Below are 19,013 nucleotides of genomic sequence, written 5' to 3'. Positions count from 1 at the left end.
CCCGTACAGGCCTGAAATTTTTTTCAGGTCTGATTTTCACTATTGCTCAAATAGTGCTTTACTGCGAAGGATCGTGCTCATATACGTCTCATAACCGCAGTTCACACATATGTTTCATATGTTTGTTGTTGTTTAATCTATGGTATATCGTCTACTGTCTATGGTCTCGTTTTCAGTACATGTCATGGTGAACTGCTTGTTCAAAAAGATGAGATGAAACAATAGAGTACTTCTTTATTAGTTTTAACATACACAGATGAGTCGAGTAAACATATTTGCACCGGAGACTACCGCGGTTTGCAACTACAGTCCGACCTCTATTAAGCGGCCACCTATTAAGCTGCCACCCTCCATTGTGCGGCCACTTTTCTAAAGTCCCGCCTTATTTGTCAGTTAACTGCTGTCTTTGATACCTCTTTTCAATGGCCACCTCTATTAAGCGGCCGTGGCCACCTTTTTGCTGTTGCAAGTGTACTATTTACATGGTTTTTTACCTCCATTAAGCGGCCAGCAAATTATCTTTCCAAGCGAAATGGGGACAGATGATATAAGGCGATAACTGATAACAACAAGAAAACAAGAACTGCAAGTTAACCTCCACCATAACAAGTCACAAGCCACATGCACGTGCAAACTTTTCACATCCGGCGCCATACAAACATAACAATAGCTAACAATAGATAGAGCTGAACCACTGTTTTGTTACAACCAAAATCTGTACAGGAAAACTTTATCACAACTGTACTGGAAATCTACAAAAATCCATGCTCCTCAAGTTTTGATTTTAACTATTGAATTGAAAACTCGTCCCCTGTGAAGCAGTACTCGCATGGAATTTCTAAACCATAGCCGGCCCCTCTGTTTACGTGTTTGCCTTTCGCAACAGCTCTTTCTTTCTTTGTTGGCCTCTTGAGAAAGTTTGTAAGCTATAGGGCCATAAGCCCTACGTGCCCTCTGTTTTAGAGCTAGAACTATGCCTGGGCTGGAAATGCACTTGATGTTTTGTTACAAAGAATTTTGGATTTATCTTCATATATGTTCACTTTTTAAAAGCATTTTGCTATATAGAGTCAATAAAATCATGTTTTATGCCATTCCTATCCAATTTAAATTGTACCTCTATAAAGCGGCCAACCCCTATCAAGCGTCCACTTTTCAAAGTCCCGGGGGTGGCCGCTTAATAGAGGTTGGACTGTAAAAAAATGTCAATTCTCTTGCACTAGGGAATTTAATCTCATTTTTCATAACCAGGTTATAACAATTCGACAAGAGAACATCAGGTAGCTATCTTGATTTTGGCGACTCGGAGAACAATTTTTGCAAATCGCATTATTGTTTTTAGCTCCAAGTCATATTAAGCCCCATCTCACTCTTCGGTTGATCGAGATCTATAACGTCGTACTACAGACTTTGTTTGGAACAAAATTTATTTCCTCTGGTAAATATTTTGAGTTTATCAACGATAGCAAGTAGTGTAGCGAGTATTTCCCTAAAATTAGACCGAATAACCACGGTTATGTTAAAGAGGATGATTGCAAGAGTTTACTTGGAGTTCTTTTTTTTTTCCTTTTTTTTTTTTACCCTGTCATGTCAAAAAACAGTTTATTTCTTCGTATTCGACTTGTGCTGTTCTTCAATTTCTTTCCACTGTTCGTCAGGTAGATCTGTTGAAAAAGTTTAGTGAAATTATTAGTCATTGTTTACCAGAGTCAGATTATTTCCATGGTATTTTATTTAGCAAAGTAATGTATATTTTCAACTGGAATCGGAAAGACAAAAACAAACAAATAAGTAAATTTTTGAAAAAAAAATTTGCGGTTGCTTAAAGAGGATTAATTACTTTTTCAGGCAAAGGAACAATGGGATTTCGCATTTTCTGGGAACAAAATGATTACTATCGACTGCAATGAAAAGAAAAACCGTTTAGAGGCAATCTGTTCAAGGAAACTTTTCCAGTCGTTAAAAGAAGAATTAACTACTTTCTCAGGCTGGGCGAACCATGTGATGGCAGATGATATTTTGAACTGGCCTCCTTTTCCTATGGCCGCAGAAAGCATATAATGTTGCATCTCTAAGATTCATGAGTCATTAAACAAGGTAAGGAAAGTTTATTTGCAGTGTGACTTTTTGGGAAATTTCCGTCTCCGGCGGCTCGATCATATTTGGTCCAATATGACCTATTCTCAAGCAACCAGTGACTTTATTTAGGACTGAAAATCACATTATTAACTCTCTTGGCTATAATCTGCTGCTTTTTTCTTTAATATCATTTAGTTCAACAAATGTGTGGTCAAAATTTTTTATATAATATTTCATTTTCTTATCTTTCTGTTAGGTATTCTGGTTACATTATGAGGAGAAATGACTGATTAGCCATTCATGGGGGCGAAATTTTGAAATACATAAAAACGGTTGAAGAGAGAGCCGTTAAAAACTTAGACAATAATATATATGAAGTTTATTAGCAGGTACAAGCCTAGAAAAGTAGGGATGCGTTTTTACCGTGCAGAACTTTAAAGATAATCCCATATCCATGGACTTGCTTCTTTTCGAGAACTGTCAGGTCCAGTATGGTTGATCCCTCACTATATGGTAGAGAGACAACACCTGAGAGGAAAACAGAGTCACCTGAGGTGATTGGCTCCTTGATCTGGATTATTTTCTCCTCTGTTGTCAATGCTGTTTCAAACTGTCAAAAGAGACAAAATGTAGACGTTAGAAAAGACTGATTTATAATTAAGAGGAAATACACTTTAGATGCGTATCTATTGCTATTTGCTGATTTCCTTTTAAGTCTGTTCAACATAGCACAACTCAGTTACAGCGAAAATGAACCATGTGTGGGGTGTATATGGTGTTAATAAACTTGACATATCAAGATCTTCAACTTTATTAAATTAATGATTTGGATATATCAACAAAGTTGAAATGGTAAATTGGCCACCGTAACGATTACAAAAGCTGACGTTTCGCGCGTTAGCTCTTCGTCGGAGCGAATAGAGGAATTGTAGGTTGTGTGTGCTTTTAAAGCAGAAAATGGAGCTACGTTATTGGTGGGAACATGGCAACGAGAAAAACACGAATAAATTAGTGAAACTGAAAAGCGTTCGTTGATCCCTGTGGGATTTAGACTGCCGGTTTGAAAGATGAGCTTTTGTTAAGAGTTTTACGGCTTTCCGTGCTACCTAAGAGTAAGGAAAGACCGCAGATTGCCATATGTTGCTTAGAATGATTAGGTAAATTAAAATGTCTAGCGACTGGTTTCGATGTGTCCTTGTCATTCCTTTCCACGTCTTGAAGGTGTTCTCGGAATCGGTCACCTATTCTTCTGCCTGTTTTGCCGATGTATATCTTTTTGCAATAAGTGCAAGTTATGCAATAGATTACATTGGCGGAGGTGCACGTGAAGTGATCGGTGATCCGAATGGATCGTTTAGGTCCCGATATTTTATCGGTGTTCTGATTGAAAGGACCTGTTTTGCATCGTGCACGAGCGCATTTAAAAGTGCCTGGTTGGTCATTAGTCTGAAAAGAACTTCTGACCAAAAAATTGCCTATGTTTTTGTCGCGTTTGAATGAAATGAGCGGAGGCTGCGAAAAGATAGTGCTTGTCTCTGGATCGTTTTGAAGTAATTGAAAGTTTTTAAGAATGATGAATTTAACTGAGTGGTGGTGAGGGTGAAACGTGAGAGTGAATGGAATGCGGTCGGAATCTTCCTTATGCGACGTTTGTAGTGCTGAATGTCGATCAATAAGTTGGGCGCGGTGGTAACCCGTTTGAACGACAGAAACTGGGTAACTACGTTTATCGAAAAAATGGCACATTGACTCTGATTTGTGGTGGAAATAAGAGTCATCACTACATAAACGACGAAGTCTTAGAAACTGAGAAAAAGGAATGGAATTCGACCAGGACCTCAGAAGCACCGAAGCATTATTAAATTAGAAGCATTATTAAATTAGAAGTATTATTAAATTAATGCAAGCAAGGGAAACAGAGAGAAACAGATGAAACCACACTAGGATTCAGCAAACATATAGAAAATTATTTCAATGAACAGGATGGACAAGACTAACCAACTAACATGTATGTTTTATTTCGACATGCATATCTTACCCACGAGAGATACTTTTCGACGAGTGCCTTACGCTGTTTTCTACTCTTGCAGGGTAAAAGGACATCCTGGAGTATTTTGTCCAAATTCTGGAAGTCTTCTTTTGTGAAATAATCTGCGTAGGGGGAATAAAATTAAAAAAAAATGATAATAGGAAGAGCGTCGCTTTTACCGCATAGAATTCTGGAGGAAAATATTTTTATCAAAGGAAAAAAAGAAGGAAAGGAAAAGAGTTTTATGGAACTGAAGCTGGTTACTTTTTAATTTAGACACAAGAGCTGCATTATTGGAGATATTGACTTAAAGAACGAGAAGCATGAGGTTAGAATTTTGAATAAGGTCCCTTTTTTCAACATGTTTTAAAAGTCTTGAAGAAACTGTGGTTCTAACCAATCAAATCAGCCTCGTCCGTTTGCCCATAGAGATCCACGAATGAATGGTCACCCTTATCTTCCTCTTCATCAGAGTCCACCTGATTGTAATCTTCTTTTAACTCGTCCTTGACTACAATTTTTTTGATAAACTCTCCTTCGCGGATCTTCAGTCGATTAGTTTCTTTGTCAAATTCGACGTGACAGCACTTGAAGAGAAACGGTGCTTCTGAGGTCCTGGTCGCCAGCTCTGGAGGACGATAGGTCTCGTCTAATTGCGTTAGTTGATTTTGAGGCAAAAAAAACTTTATAAGTGGACACAGATGTTCAATTTCAGCCAGTTCAACTTGACGTTCAGTCTAAAATAAAGCGGGTAGAATCACAATTACCATAAGTTATCGATGTTGATTAAAAAATCTGTAACCAACAAAGAGGCACCATACTAGTCAACTTACAGCCTGATGAACAAATACGTGATGAAATGAAGTTAAAGAGTAAATGAGTGGATGAAACAAGAGAAATAAATTCATGATTTGATAAATATATCCACGTAATCCAGGTTGACTATGAGTTTGAGAGATTTCGCTCAACAGTTCACTGGCGTCCCAGGTTGATTCGACGACGTTTTGCTAACTTTTTACAAGACAAATATTGATTCTATTGGCAGAACTTAATCGACTTCTAATCGACTGAAAGTAGTAAAAACGTTAGATCGTCTCACTACAAAACGAAATCAGTTCCATACAAGTTGATTCAAGACAAATTGAAATCGATTCTAAAGATCTGAGAAAGATACTCAATTATGGCAAATGATGCCTAACTATACTGAAAGGTGGTTATTAACAATGAATGCTGCTTTATGACAATCAATAGATGCCTTTACAGGTATGTTTAAGGTGCAGCAATTTATTTGTCGGTACTTTAAAGAAAACAAAACTTAAAAGAGACGAACGACTACAATTCGGAACGTGGAGACCCTCGTAACGAACACATTCTGTAAAAAAACTAGATCTAGACCTGGATGCAAAGCCTGGTCCTGAAATTATTGTTCACAATGGTAAGAGGCGATCGCTGTCTCCACTGGATCATCCCTGTGATTTGTTTACTTCAGCAATGAATGAGCCTTTTTAGGGTCTAATCTTGCACTTTAATCAATTGAAAGTGTGTTTATTTGGCATATGCTTCTACAGAACCCGTCATAACTCTTGATAGGATGAAATTTCAATTACGACATGCGTTTAAGTTAATACCTTCACCAATCTTCTCCCTTTCAGTTCAAATTTCTCGCTGTAAATCACGGAGGTTATGAGAAGCAATACATGCTTGTCAAAATTCTTCATCTTGCTAGGGTCAAGGTTAGTCTCTCCCAGTATTTTGCGGAGGTCTACATCTTCAATATAGCGCTGGCGAAGTTTTCCAAGTTTCAGATCTCCCTGTCCATCGCCTAACTCAATGGTTCCCTCCAAGCATCCCTCGACACCTTCATGGAACTCTTCAGCTCTGGATAAAGAGAAAACAAAAAGAATGCAAAAACAGGATTTAGACTCATTTTGAAGACAGGAGCACCAACTGCTGAAGGAAACGGAGACGATTTTGAGAGTTTTTTCTTATTTTCATTAGATACAGTGTAGTTCTTTTTTTTTTCTTTTTTTTTTTTCACTTTAAGTTGACTTTAATCAGGCATTAATACATGCAGCCCAAATAATGTTTTTCTTTCATATTACACTGTTAAAGGAATTGATGATAGAAATGACCATTCAGTTCATTAAAGTGCCCCTAGCCCCTCATTTTCTAAATTTATTTTCCAAAAGAATTCTTAATTTAGTTAAGATTGAAAAAGCGAATAGACTTATCCATTACATCCTCGCGGATCTATGAAGGTTTACAGTTACGGTGCATCTGGGACCTAGTGTGCATATGACGTCGGCGGGGGAATCCAATTTCTCAGCATTCGAGACGATCGTGCGATCAGCTACGTTTCATCTGACATTTCTGAACCTAAAGTTGCTTATCTTGAACCTCAGACACCGATTTCATTTCAAATCATCCAAAAAATGGCAGGAGATCACATGGATTCCAATTAATCGATCGAGTCTGAGGACTCTGGTGTCTGTTCTTTCCCAGAGTATTACATTTAAGTTGAAGTTGGCGATTTGGAAGTTACGACGCCGATTTTTTATCAGTGTGATCAGAAACAGAAGAACTTTCCATACGGCTAAGAAGAGAATTAAGAGTTAGGTGCACTTTAATTTGAACCGAGATTCATACCTGGCCGTCATGACAACCTTGTCCTTGTCGATTTCTTGTTTCAATACAAATACCTCTTCTTTTATCTCAGATTCGAAAGATTCGCCAAAGGCGTTCATTTCTTCTACACGTTTGACATATTTTCCTAGTTCTGCAAGGATTACCATTTCAAGTTTTGCATAGGGTCGCTTCCATACTGACCGATGTTTTTTTACAGCTAGTGTCCCAGGCTGTATTTTCGCCGTTTCGCCGTGAAGCACTGGAAACGTTTTTTCGCTAAAAGTTTGCTTAGAAAACTTACGTAGAGCGTCTGCTATCATCTGGAAAAAAAAATTGGCAACAATTTCACAAAGTGTTAGCCTTCTTTACACAAAGCAGCATTTCATTATACAGATGATTATGGACTGAAAGCATTTTCTATAGGTCTGGAAGCAATCCCTATCGGCAAAGTCGTTTGCATTAGGTAGCAGACTAAACTACAGCAAACAGCTCTGAACAACTTTAACGGTGTGACAAAATAAATACAGCACAACAGAGCAGCGTTTTTTCAATCAGTGAGGAAAACTCTTTATGAAAAAAATGGGATTTAAGACTCTTTCGCCTCAAGAACTCTGCTATTTCCAAGCAGAAGCAACCAGCTAACTTTTATTTCCATTTTTCGAGAGCGATCGAAGGCAAAAAATACCTTCAAGAATAAACGTGTTGACGGGCGCTTCCACGCTCGACAAAGCACTTTCCAACATCTGAATGTTTCGATTGAGAGGATGGAAATGAAATAAATAAAGCTATGTTTTGTTAGAAGAATCGGTGTTCAAGCAGACTTTAAAAAACGTGAATAAACTATCACGAGATATAGGGTTCAAGACTCACAAAAATAACTGCAATTTGCGCCTTCACTGTAACCGAAACAAACACAAGACATTTGCAATAACTCACTTCTAGCCTTAAGGTGGCTCGTACCAGTTTCCCCGCGTGGGGAACAGGTCACTCTTGCAAGACGCGCGCGAGAGAAACGTGCGAAAGAAGCGCGAGATCAAAAGATGAAAATTCAAAACAATGATGGCGGCGCGTGGAATTTTTTTTACTTTTGTGAGAAGTTTACCTAAGAGCTTGTATTTGATGTGTTGAACGGCTACTGTGAATGCAGGAGATAGAAACTAAGATAAAGAAGACGATTTTTGGAGGAGTAAAGGTTGCTTCACTTCACGTTTAAAAGAAATATTCAACCGATATGAAATCTTGCGACGACGAAAAAAGAACTCAAGTGAAGGATAATCTACCTGAAGTGGAAGAGAACTTGGAAACTTAAAGGAAAATAATATGATATAGCCAGAAGTCGTGTGTAGGATTTTTAAGATAAGCCCGGGACGCTATCTTTGACAGCTGTTTAATGATTTTCTTAATTAGCAGTAAACGTCTGTAAACATCAGATCGTAGGCGCGCGCGCGAGCACACGCAATTGTCAGCGGTAGCTATAACAGATCATGAGCAAATGTCGATCTTATAGAATCCAGATGTTTAAATGCGCGAGAACGCGCGCGGAAATTGCTAAACTCACGAAAGCTATTGCATGAAAAAAAGTTCGGTGACCCCTTCTTTTATTGTTCCAATATGATAATAACGTCGGAAGGAATCATCAGAAAAAAAAATAGAAAATTCTACGGAAGGAAATTTGCGATGTTTGAAAATTGCCTTTTTTCTAGATTTTCTGAAATTCCGCTCCGTAGAATTTTTTAAAAATCTTTGTGCATTTTCCTTTTCAAGTGCCAAAACCAATCACTGAAAAAAATCATGGGGTCACCGGGTTAGTTTTCGAATTATTTAAGCCACAAGCTAAAATATGCGTCTGAATAAGCCAAGGAAAGCGTTGCCATGGAAACTGCTAGTGACGAAATGACATCTATTTTTGGATAACCAATGATTATATAATTCAACCCCGTAAAAGTGTTTAACTGGCCTTGGTCAGTCTTTCTGTTGTATTCTTTCAAAGTTACAAACCATCAAAAAGACGAAAACCGGTACGAGCCACCTTAATCTTCGAAAAAGAGCTCGAGCATATCTAAAACGTGCTCCAAACTAGTGTGCTAATGCTTTTTGGATAATGTGAGACTTGATTATCCGTACTTTTAGTAATAAATATGCGAAAAGTATTTGCATAGGAAAGCATTTTTCTTCTTTCAATTTTGTTTCTTAGGATAATGCACAATGGCTTTTCATCGACGTAAAGACTTCCTTTGAAAACTGAAACATCCCTTCCCTTTTCAATTGTTTTTCTCCGCATGTAATAATCACCCGGTGATTCGTCTAGAAATATTCTCAGAGTTTCATCATCTCAGCGTCGGTGTACAATTAATTATCATGTCAAGAATCTAATGGCCAACCAACTTAACTTTCTATCGAATGCAGGTGTGCAAACATCTAGAATCTTGGTAAGAGCATGAGTTTGTTGGGAAACGTTTGCAACAGTCTGCTTCTATTTTAGATATTCGTGCGTCATGACTTTTACCACCGCAAAACTAACTGCAGAATCCTGATATTGAACAATAAATAAGAGTAAAAACATAGGAACGATCACCGGTACAGCCCAAGCGTGATCGAAGCCATTTCTTAAGTTAAAGAACTATGTTGTCAATTTGAATCTTTTTTAACCGTAGCTTAAAAGTTAAGCTCAGAGTTGAGCCATACCCTTGGTCATCTGTCGATTCTTAGCAACACATCCTAAGAGCTATGATAAATCGCTGCACGGAGTAATCACAACAAGGGACCTTTCTTTAGAATACAGTGAGGCGCTGATAATCGGTGAGACTTCATCTCAAATTCCTATTAAATCGCAAACCAAAAGTGCTAATATGTGTGTATTTTAAGAAACGGGGTTATCTTTGAGAATTTGGAGACTATTTTACTGAGTCTCCGCTTGTTTCTCAAATTTATAAGTTCATATGGTCAGGTCGCTGCTTATGTTCCCTTAGTTTCACCTGTAGACGTAGTTGGAGATGGATGGGTTAACAGCAATAAAGTGTAAAAACACAGCTTATCATACCTTAGAATCGAAGGTCACCGGAATTGTGAAAATTTACTTGGCAGAGAACTAAAGTTAAGTTAGATCAGCTCGGTCCAATGCAGATTTTACCTTGCGAAACAGCCAACCGTATATAAATGCAAACAGAATAAAAAAAACTAGGGCAAATAACTTTCTTTCAGTTTCTATGAATTACGTCTGTTGCTAGTTTGGGCTGATTACATAGTTAGAATCACGCTATTCAAGGTGGAATAACGAAATAATATTTTTGTTGACTAAGACGTCATTTTCATGCTGGATATGACATGTGCGCTTATCTTTATTAATATCCCATGACATTCCCGCCCGTCTGACGTGAGTGCACCAAGGTTCGAAACCAAATCCTATGTTTCGGTATTTTACTCAGATGTTTTTATTACCTAAACAAATTTTTCTCAGGCATCTGGAAAAGGCGCGAGCAGATTATTTCTTTTAAAATTTTTTCTTTTATGACTTTAGGATTATTTCTGTCATTATTAAGATTCTTCCGTTCGAAATTAAGATAACTTTCATAGTGTATATTGGAGGATTATTATAAGGGAAAACCTTTTGTTTTGAAATTCTCGTCGCTTTAGAAGGAAAACAGATGTTGACAAAGTATATTTTTTTTCCGAGAGAGGTTGCTGCATTTTCCAGTTAAAAATCTACACCTGATAATTAGTTTTGCATTGAATGCTACTTCAAAGGTGCACGCTTCGACGTCAAACAAATATTTCATTAAAATTCTCATCATACGAAGGCGAGTTTTTCCTCCAGAAACACTCTTCATGTTGTAGCCACTATCACTGAGAACACGAGAATAAGATGCTGGTTCATAACTGTCAGCCTCCTTCCCCTCCCCCCCCCCCCCCCGCCTCCGGCTTGCGCAAACTTGCAACGTTTTCGTAACAGTTGAAAGGTTAAGCACACTCAAGCACTTACCCCCACACACACAGCCATACTTCCAGGTCTTGCTCAGTTGCTGCTTAAATTTCTTCTTCGTCCTCCACTAGCACAAGATCTCAACATCCCCCGTTACCCCTACTTTGTTTTCCTGATTGCACTGGCTAGGTAATGAAATTACAAAAGCCAATCTGTGAAGCATTTGGCGCTACCACCCACTGAAATCATGATAAGTGCATTCTCCTCCAGCTTTGATCATTGCCACTCATCCGAATCTGTCATAGGAAAAGGTTGGACTCCGAAAATGTCAATACTTCACGCATGTCTCTCTATCACAGTGAGATGTAAATCAATTCGAGAAGGAATAGGCAAATAGTCTACCGGTACTAAAAACTATGAGTGATATTTTCTTCATGGTTTCTCTCGTACTCATGGCAAATTGTGTGAGCTACTTTCATTATGGTTATTTCATATCACTATTTCGATTGGTTATTTAACTGAACCAGCTATTCAGAAATGCTACTTTAAACTGCAGTTAGAGCCTTCTCAAGTTCTTTAGGCTTCAATGCCTATCGAATGAACACTAATCTTGTGAGCTGACTTCTCCCTTTTTAGATCGATTATTCAAGGGGAAGACTAGACTAAGAACAGCACCTGCCCCTCTACAAGATGTGAGGGTTGGGAAAAAAAAGTTCGTAATTCAACCAAATAACGATTGTATGAGTTGATCAACCAGAAATTCAGCGAAGTGACAATGCAGGGCCGAGGATAACGCGGAGAACATGACGCCCGGCGAGGTCTATATTTTAATGCCGGAATGGTTCGTCTTTCAGGAATGTGGAGATTTTATGTATCTTGTAGCGAAAACAGAATGGTTTGTGAGTCTATAAAAGATAGCATAAATACGTGAAAATACTCTTTTATTAAGTTGAAATAACAATATTTTTTACTCCTGAGAATAAATCCGATAGAATTGATGAAGTAAAGGTTAAAGATTTATAATTAAAAACATAGTCACCTTATCAGATCTCAATCTCTAACTTACTAGCACCTGATACATTCCCACATTCACTTGTGTAAAATTTACCTAGCAATAATATTTGGTTATTTTGGTTTTATCAACTTAGTTGATATTGTAAATGGCCACCATAAAGAGTCTTTAAGCTGATGCTTTGAGTGTTAGCCCTTCGACTGAAGAAGGGCATACACTCAAAACTCGGTGGTGAACTTATCATCACAGTTTCTTCAGAAACTCACCCCCTTTATTCATCAACATTTGGCCAATTTCTTTTAAAGTAAGATGATCCTGAGTGCCTGGGCTGCAAAGTTAGGGTTTTAACAATTTAGGGGATTCAAGGGAACGATTTTCAGATTTAGTGATCTAAACAAGTTTGTCCTCGACTATTGTTAGTCATGTAGTGATTTCCAGATAATGTCCTGCAAATTTCGTTGCAAAATTTTCCTGTAGAGCCTGTGAGTGAAAAGCAATTCTTTTAGACCTAGCTCTACAGACTCAATGAGATACGTTTTACTCGTGAGCAATTATCTTAGTTAACTTTGAAGAATATCCGATTATTATATCATACCACATTTCCTCCTTAGAAGTGTTCAAACCTATAGATGTCTTCCTGTAAAAGTTGATTTGAGTTTAGACTGCGTTTGCCAGTAATACAGAGGAAAATACAAACTGTTTTGTTCGCAAAGTCCCTCTGAAAAGTTGTCAACGGTGAACTGTTTACAAACGTGATGTTCCGCGCGCTTCAGAATAGCTGCTAGGGGGATTATATGCAAAGTTACCTCCATTTGGCTTGAACATATGTCAATAATACACTCTTTTCGGCACGAACATGAATAGAAAATACCTTTCATTTGGTGCAAAAATGTGTTCGAAATTTGTTCGCGAACATCAATCGTTCAGAGGGCGAAACACGAGGAAAACAGCGAGCTTAGAAGATCGAAGCCATAGTTCGGATCGACTCATCCATCCACAAATCTATTCACTTTCCTCAATGTGGATATAAAACTGAATATCTGCAGGTGAAAACGTCTAAAGCTTTTGATGATTAGCAATTCATTTAACCTTATTCAGCATTTCATTCAAAACCGAAAGTTATCACAACGGAAATTCAGAACGCAGCAAAGGAAAACATCACAAGCAGTTAGTGAGTACTCAATACAAATGCAAGGAAACTACCGGACGTGAAAAAACGCGACTGACCCGGTCGTTAGTGGTTTTAATTTTAAATCTGAGTTACGCGAGTTTTCTGCTCCAATCACTAAGCGAAGTAGAACAAAACCAAAGCAATCCTGGATCAGTTACTTTCGACATTAAATTGAGAACTGCTCTTCTAGAGTTTATGCCACAGTTCGACTGGCCAGCCTGAAGGTTCTGGTCTTAAATCCTCGCCACTCTCAACCATACTCGTTGTTTTCTAGTTTATTCTTAAATATCTGGTGCTTGTTTATATAGGCAAACTACTCTCTTATTCTATTTAAAGTTGATCTCCTTTAGACTTAATGAGTTAAAACATTGTAAATTATCTCCTTTTACAAGCTTGTGATTCCGTGTGAACGCAACATTTCTCAATTTTAATTTAATCATGATATAAGGTTCGCGCCATCTTCCTCAATTGCTTCCCACTCTTCGTCAGATAAATCTGTGGAAAAAGTTTGTGTACATGATCATTTTTGAAAAACCTGCATTTGTTGATTACATGGCGCACCTTGCTTGTCAAGTAACAAGCGCAGTGAATTATGGTGTCCAATTCCGCTCAATAAAGGCATCCTTTAAAGACAGACTCCTTTCACCGTAAACATGGGAGAAATTTCTGGAGACATGATTGAGCTTCTGTATAATACAGGGCACGATGAGTTTGCATTATTGCTGATGATTCATATACAACTGTTATCTTACCGGAAAGATTCCTGAAGACGACAGCATATCCATGAATGTCATCTTTAGTGAGGGCGCTGAGATTCAACGTACTCGATCCCACAGAGCAGGAAACGTAGGCAGTAATTCTGAGAAACTCACAGTCAGCTGATGTTATTGGACTCTCAACCACAATTTTCGTTTGGTTTGTTCTCAACGCCTTTTCGAACTATTGACAAAAAGTCAAAATGTTAGCAAAGATGAGGCCGTTTGTTACAAGGGTACAGGTATAACGCTATCCCCATAGTAAATATCTATCCGATTGATTACGCTTATCACTTGGATAGCAATTTATCCGTTGGATAGTGTTATCCGCTCTTTGAAGAACTGGGCCCAGATCAATAATCAACTTAGGAGAGTGACTGAAAGAACAACTCGCTTTTGAGCGACTTAATGTATAAAAGCTCATTTAGAGCATCGTCTTAACAAAACCAACAACAGAAAACGATGATGCCTACTCGGTAGTCTGCTATGTAGCTACAACATAATGCAGTCTATGTGATGATGCCAGCATCGATCGGGTACCAAAGAGCAGTTACCAATGATCGATAAACAGACGAAAGCAGCCACCTAGGCTGGTTTGCAGACAGAGAATTCTGGGCATCAGAAACGCGGAAAAAAAGAATCATAAGCATAGTGCAATAAACAGACCGAGATAAGGACAAACCATTTCATAGAATCCCACATTCAGTGTGATGGGTATTCGTAAGGCAATTCAGTACATTGAACTGAATGTCTAATGTCAACTTACCCAGGACAGATACTTCTGTACAAGCGCCTTACACTCTCCTCTATTCTTTGTTGGTAGAAGCACTTTGGTGAGAATGGGGTCAAGTATCTTGAGATCTTCTGGAATAAGGGCAGCATCTGGTTGAAGAAAAAACAATTCCTGAAATTCGGTTACACTCCACCGTGCTCTGCTAGGATTATCTCGCTCAATGATAAAAATGATGGCAGAAAGAAAGCGGAGAACTATAGTTTCTCAGACGGGTACGATTTATGGGTAATTTGGTTTTATCAACTAAGTTGATAATGTAAATTGGCCACCGTAATGAGTTTCAAAGCTGACCTTTCGAGCGTTAGCCCTTCGCCAGAGCGATATTGGTGGGAACATGGTTACGAGAAAAAACAAGAATAACTTGCACTTATTTCAAAAAATATATATATGGGTGAAACAGGAAGACGACTAAGTGATCGATTTCAAGAATATCTCGAAACGTCAGCTTTGAAACCCTTGACGGTGATTAATTTACATCATCAGATCAGTTGATGATGACAATTGGTCATAACCCCCTTTATTTATTTGAGTAGGAATTATAGTTCCGAATCTTCCAATGAAGCAGTGGGGGCACGCAAACTTAACTTATTTTTTTCGGAAAAATGCATTATTCTTTAGCATCATAGATCAAGCCGTTTTGCAAAACAAGGCCTTTTCGCGAAAAAAAAAAAAAAAAAAAAAAAAAGGAAACAGTTGGGCTGAGTAAGGGCTCACTTTCGTCCGAGTACAAAAATGCTTTTCTTATATACATGTCCATGGTAATTCGCTAAATAATTAACCTCAAATCTCGCTTTCGATTTGGAACTCGCCTTATAGTCATAAGGTCCCTGATCTACTTGTGAAAAGGACAGAGGTCCTTGTGTCAACCACACTTACCGGGCAGGTCAGTCTCATCTGAATATGTCTCTACGTAGGTGCTATCATAATCCGGATCCTCTTCGGCAGGATTGCCGCCAAACACGTCCCTGGTAACTGTTTTACCAACATATTCTCCTTTCCGGATTTCCAGTCTATTGTCATCCTTTAGGTAATTAACATGGCAACACTTGAAGAGGATCGGCGCAGTGGAGTTTCTGGATGCCACCTCTGGAGGAGAACACGAACTGCGGTAGCGAGCATGCCATTTTTCAAGTTGAAAAAAATGTTTGAAGAAGGGACTCACTTTTGGCGGTATTTTGCTACTGAATTCTGCCTCGGTCTGAAATAAGATCAATACAAATGTAGCTTTCGATGAGTTGACAAATTTGCTAAACACTCCGTCAGAAGTTCAGTAGCTGGGGTGTGAAGAAAGGGGACATCTCTCTAAAACTGATAACTCTCGATACTATACCTCTTGCTTTCTCTCTCCTTCAAGTTGAAATTGCTCGCTTGAAATCACGGACGTTATCAGAAACAGCTCATCCCCCTTAAAGCTTTTCATTTTGTTGTAATCTAAAGGAGTATTTGCAAGTATTCCACGGAGATCTGGATCGTCAATGTATTTTTGGCTGAGTTTACCCAGTTTTAGAACTCCTTCATCATCGCTGATCTTTATAGTTCCCTCCAGATATCCTGAGACACCTATGCTGTACTCCTTAGCACTGACGGGATAAACAAAAAGCAGGATCGTGAACTAGTAGATACTTCAATATTCAATCAGTAATCAACATCTGCCTTTGGAGGTTATACCATGCGAATGTTCGGGAACGCTTAGCTTTATTTGTGTGTTTTTTAATTATTTCGATCAAAACACCAACAAATGACTAAGTAGCTATAGCGGAGGAACGAAGAGAAAAACAAGTGTTAGGCTCACAAAATGTCTCAATGGAGAAATGACTTTTACGGCTAACGGTTTAAATCTTGGCGTTTTTGCGTCTAACGGCCGATAAATTTTTGGGCCGCTTTACGGCAAACGGGTAACTCCATTGAGACACTCAGAATGGTATGGATTAAAATTGACTTTTGAGTAATGACCTTCAAACTTCTTTATCAAGTAAATACCTGTTACCCATATCAATGGTCGGTTTGGACTGAAACATTTCCTTTTTGACTTGAGATTTCAAGGAATCACGGAAAATCGTAGCTTCTTCGTCACCTTGAACATATTTCGCCATTTCTGCAAGGACTATGATTTCATATTTTCCTCGTGGTCGTTTCCATATTGACCGAGGCCTTCTCACAGCAAGCGCCAGTGGCTGTATTTTCTCAGATTCTCCATGAAGAATGGGATAGTATCTATGGCTAAAGTTCTCCTGAGCAAATTTGCGAAGTCCTTCTTCTAACATCTGGAAACAAATCAAATGAAATCATGTCTCACTTGCAAGTTCTCTTCTTTCTTGTCTAGTATTATAATTATATTACTGCATCAGCAACAAACAGACTAGTCTTGCGAATGACAAAGTCGTATGTACCTCGACATTAGTTAAGTTTTCTGTGCAGAGTTATCCTTCAAAAAGATAAGAGCGAAATTTATTTCTTTTGTTTCTTGTTGCGAGAGCCGAATCTCTAAAAAGCCGGAGTCATTACATTATTAATAGATTTGCAACTTGAAGGTATAGAAAACAAAAGATCGTCATCTCCTACTCCACTTCCAGGTGACGAATCGGCTGCCAGATTTGCAAACGACCATAAACTTGTCAGAGGCCAAATTTTCCAAAATGACATAAAAGTGCAATAATTGCGTGACTATCTGAAACTGAGAGTGCTATTAATAGTTTTCATACCATTATTGTTCCGTTTTTGCGAATAGCGTATTTTATGTGATATATTAACTCTACGAAAGCAAATTTAGATAATTACCAATGAGGTACCAATTAATGTTAGTGGTCAATAATGCAGCGCATGCGCTTTTGAAGTAAATGATGTTTATGTAGTCAGAGTCTTATTACATCCGTCGAAACCAAAATGTATTGCCTCTTTTTATCGTTTTATGTAGTTTAGACATGTTTACGTGTAGCAGAGGCATTCCAGAAATATCCCAGATGCACAGCAATTTAACGCCGGTGCTGATATTCATACTTCCGTAACAGGGACCTCAGGGCAGTCAGGGCGGCAACGCCAAGGAAGACATCTATGAAAAAAATTCGTCTCTACTTTTGATTAAAATTTCAAAAATGGCTGCAGGTGTTTACCGTCCCTTATGGCGCCACACCCGGCAACTTCAGCATGACGTATATAAGCAGTGTTGAGTTCCAAATGGAAATTATGACAAGTAGTCATTGCATTGTTGTTTTTCAAAGGAAATATAGGAAATGTACAAATTTTTAAAACGCACGTGCTGGCTATTGTTTATTAGATCTTTTGCTTTGCCACGTCGTCGTTGCCGTCGTGGTTTGCTTAAGTTCTCTGATAATATAATCCTGGCAACGACAAAAACATCAGTATTGCTCATTCCTCATTTTGATGATCTACCATCTGGATAAATGCAAATACATCTTAATCTCCATTTACTTTAAGCACATACCAAGAACGGCACGTTGTATTGAATTAAATTGAAATCAAAACACAACTTTATCATTTTCATCCTGTAGCTTCGTAGCTCAGTTGGCAGTGGCGCACCGCTGGTGTCTAGGGGGCACGGGTTTGAATTAATTGAACCCCTTCCAAAAAAATTCACACAAACACAAATAAAATAAAAGGTTAACAGCTTCACTGAAGAGAAAAAGACCACTTTGGTATTTCAGGAACGAAAGGAAAGTTTTGCCAAGAGTCAGCGTAAATGGAGTCCTTGTGGTCACAATTACAGCGCGCTTACCAGAAATTCAGCGCCGTTAAATTCCTCGCTACTTCCCTACTTTTGTAAGCACTATAGCTATGACTTTACTAGATCAACCAAGAACTTTAACACATCAGTTTCGTTGTTGAAAATTTTGCGCATGATATAATAAATGGAAATTATAAAAATTTCACATAAGAAAATTAGTTGCATGGCAAAATCAATGTTTGATAAAAAATGGAAAAAGGAGGAAAAACGACCTACCGTTTGGAACAAAATAACAGTGTTGAATGTAGTTTTGATAACAATTACACCAACTCAGGGTATGAAGCGTTGATTCATTCTTAAATATGCTCCCGATTCGCGTATGTATTTTCGATAAGCTGTTTTGATCTTGCAGTATGATTAATTTCGGTTTCGTCGATGACGTTTGCTATCACAGGCCTCGCGATCGTAGTATTTGAATGGCATTTTTCTTATTTTCTTTCTTGTTATGCTGACATTGTTTGGCTTTGTTTTTGTTTTTTTTGGTTTTTTTTTGCTTCGAGATCTAACAGATTTGAAGTTGGGGAATTCATCAACTTTTCCGTCTGCTCAAGGATCACTTTTGAGAGGGTTTGATAGAGAATCGATTTTCTCCCAACCAATTGAGGCAACTCCGCTTTTTCGGTGCGAGCGGGTAACTTCATTCGTACACGGACTCCAAATACTTTCAAGCTTAGCGACTGCGACTTCTCGAGCAAAACAACACTTGCAAGGGTGTGGGAGTCCGGTAAGTGGCGTTTCGCATAGAAGTCATTGAAGTGTTCTAGGTTCAATAAACTTGCGACGCTTGCGAAAACTAATCGCATGTATTAATATGAATTATATTCGCTAGAACAGTAATCTTTGTAATAATGGTCAGATTGCATTAAGGCTTGTGGTTCAAATAAAATT

The 19,013-nt window shown here is 38.3% G+C and overlaps 3 protein-coding genes across 4 annotated transcripts in view; all 3 read right to left on the bottom strand.

Annotated features, from left to right (window-relative positions):
* The window catches only part of LOC148741357 (uncharacterized), an 85,120-nt gene that overhangs the window by 37,016 nt on the left and 29,091 nt on the right, over nucleotides 1–19,013 (bottom strand). The window lies entirely within an intron of this gene.
* On the bottom strand, nucleotides 210–9,928 carry LOC148741361 (uncharacterized). Its single transcript, XM_088739917.1, has 7 exons — nucleotides 9,774–9,928; nucleotides 6,755–7,053; nucleotides 5,737–5,986; nucleotides 4,506–4,845; nucleotides 4,118–4,230; nucleotides 2,503–2,689; nucleotides 210–1,664 (listed from the first exon to the last, which is right to left on the bottom strand). The coding sequence occupies exons 2-7, from the start codon at nucleotides 7,051–7,053 to the stop codon at nucleotides 1,603–1,605; spliced, it is 1,251 nt and encodes a 416-aa protein (XP_088596043.1). The 5' UTR covers nucleotides 9,774–9,928; the 3' UTR covers nucleotides 210–1,602.
* Nucleotides 11,577–18,493, bottom strand: LOC148741360 (uncharacterized). Of its 2 annotated transcripts, none has more exons than XM_088739944.1 (7): nucleotides 18,342–18,493; nucleotides 16,364–16,647; nucleotides 15,714–15,963; nucleotides 15,260–15,581; nucleotides 14,357–14,472; nucleotides 13,588–13,774; nucleotides 11,577–13,330 (listed from the first exon to the last, which is right to left on the bottom strand). In XM_088739944.1, the coding sequence occupies exons 2-7, from the start codon at nucleotides 16,645–16,647 to the stop codon at nucleotides 13,272–13,274; spliced, it is 1,218 nt and encodes a 405-aa protein (XP_088596070.1). In that variant the 5' UTR covers nucleotides 18,342–18,493; the 3' UTR covers nucleotides 11,577–13,271. The 2 variants fall into 2 exon arrangements, with proteins under 2 accessions (XP_088596070.1, XP_088596067.1); XM_088739941.1 differs by lacking the exon at nucleotides 18,342–18,493 and adding an exon at nucleotides 16,774–16,988.

This window comes from Stylophora pistillata, chromosome 1 (assembly GCF_964205215.1).
Source record: "Stylophora pistillata chromosome 1, jaStyPist1.2, whole genome shotgun sequence".
Lineage (NCBI taxonomy): Eukaryota > Metazoa > Cnidaria > Anthozoa > Scleractinia > Pocilloporidae > Stylophora > Stylophora pistillata.
The sequence above is the reverse complement of the archived record's forward strand: the minus strand, read 5'-3'. Positions and strand labels throughout refer to the sequence as shown.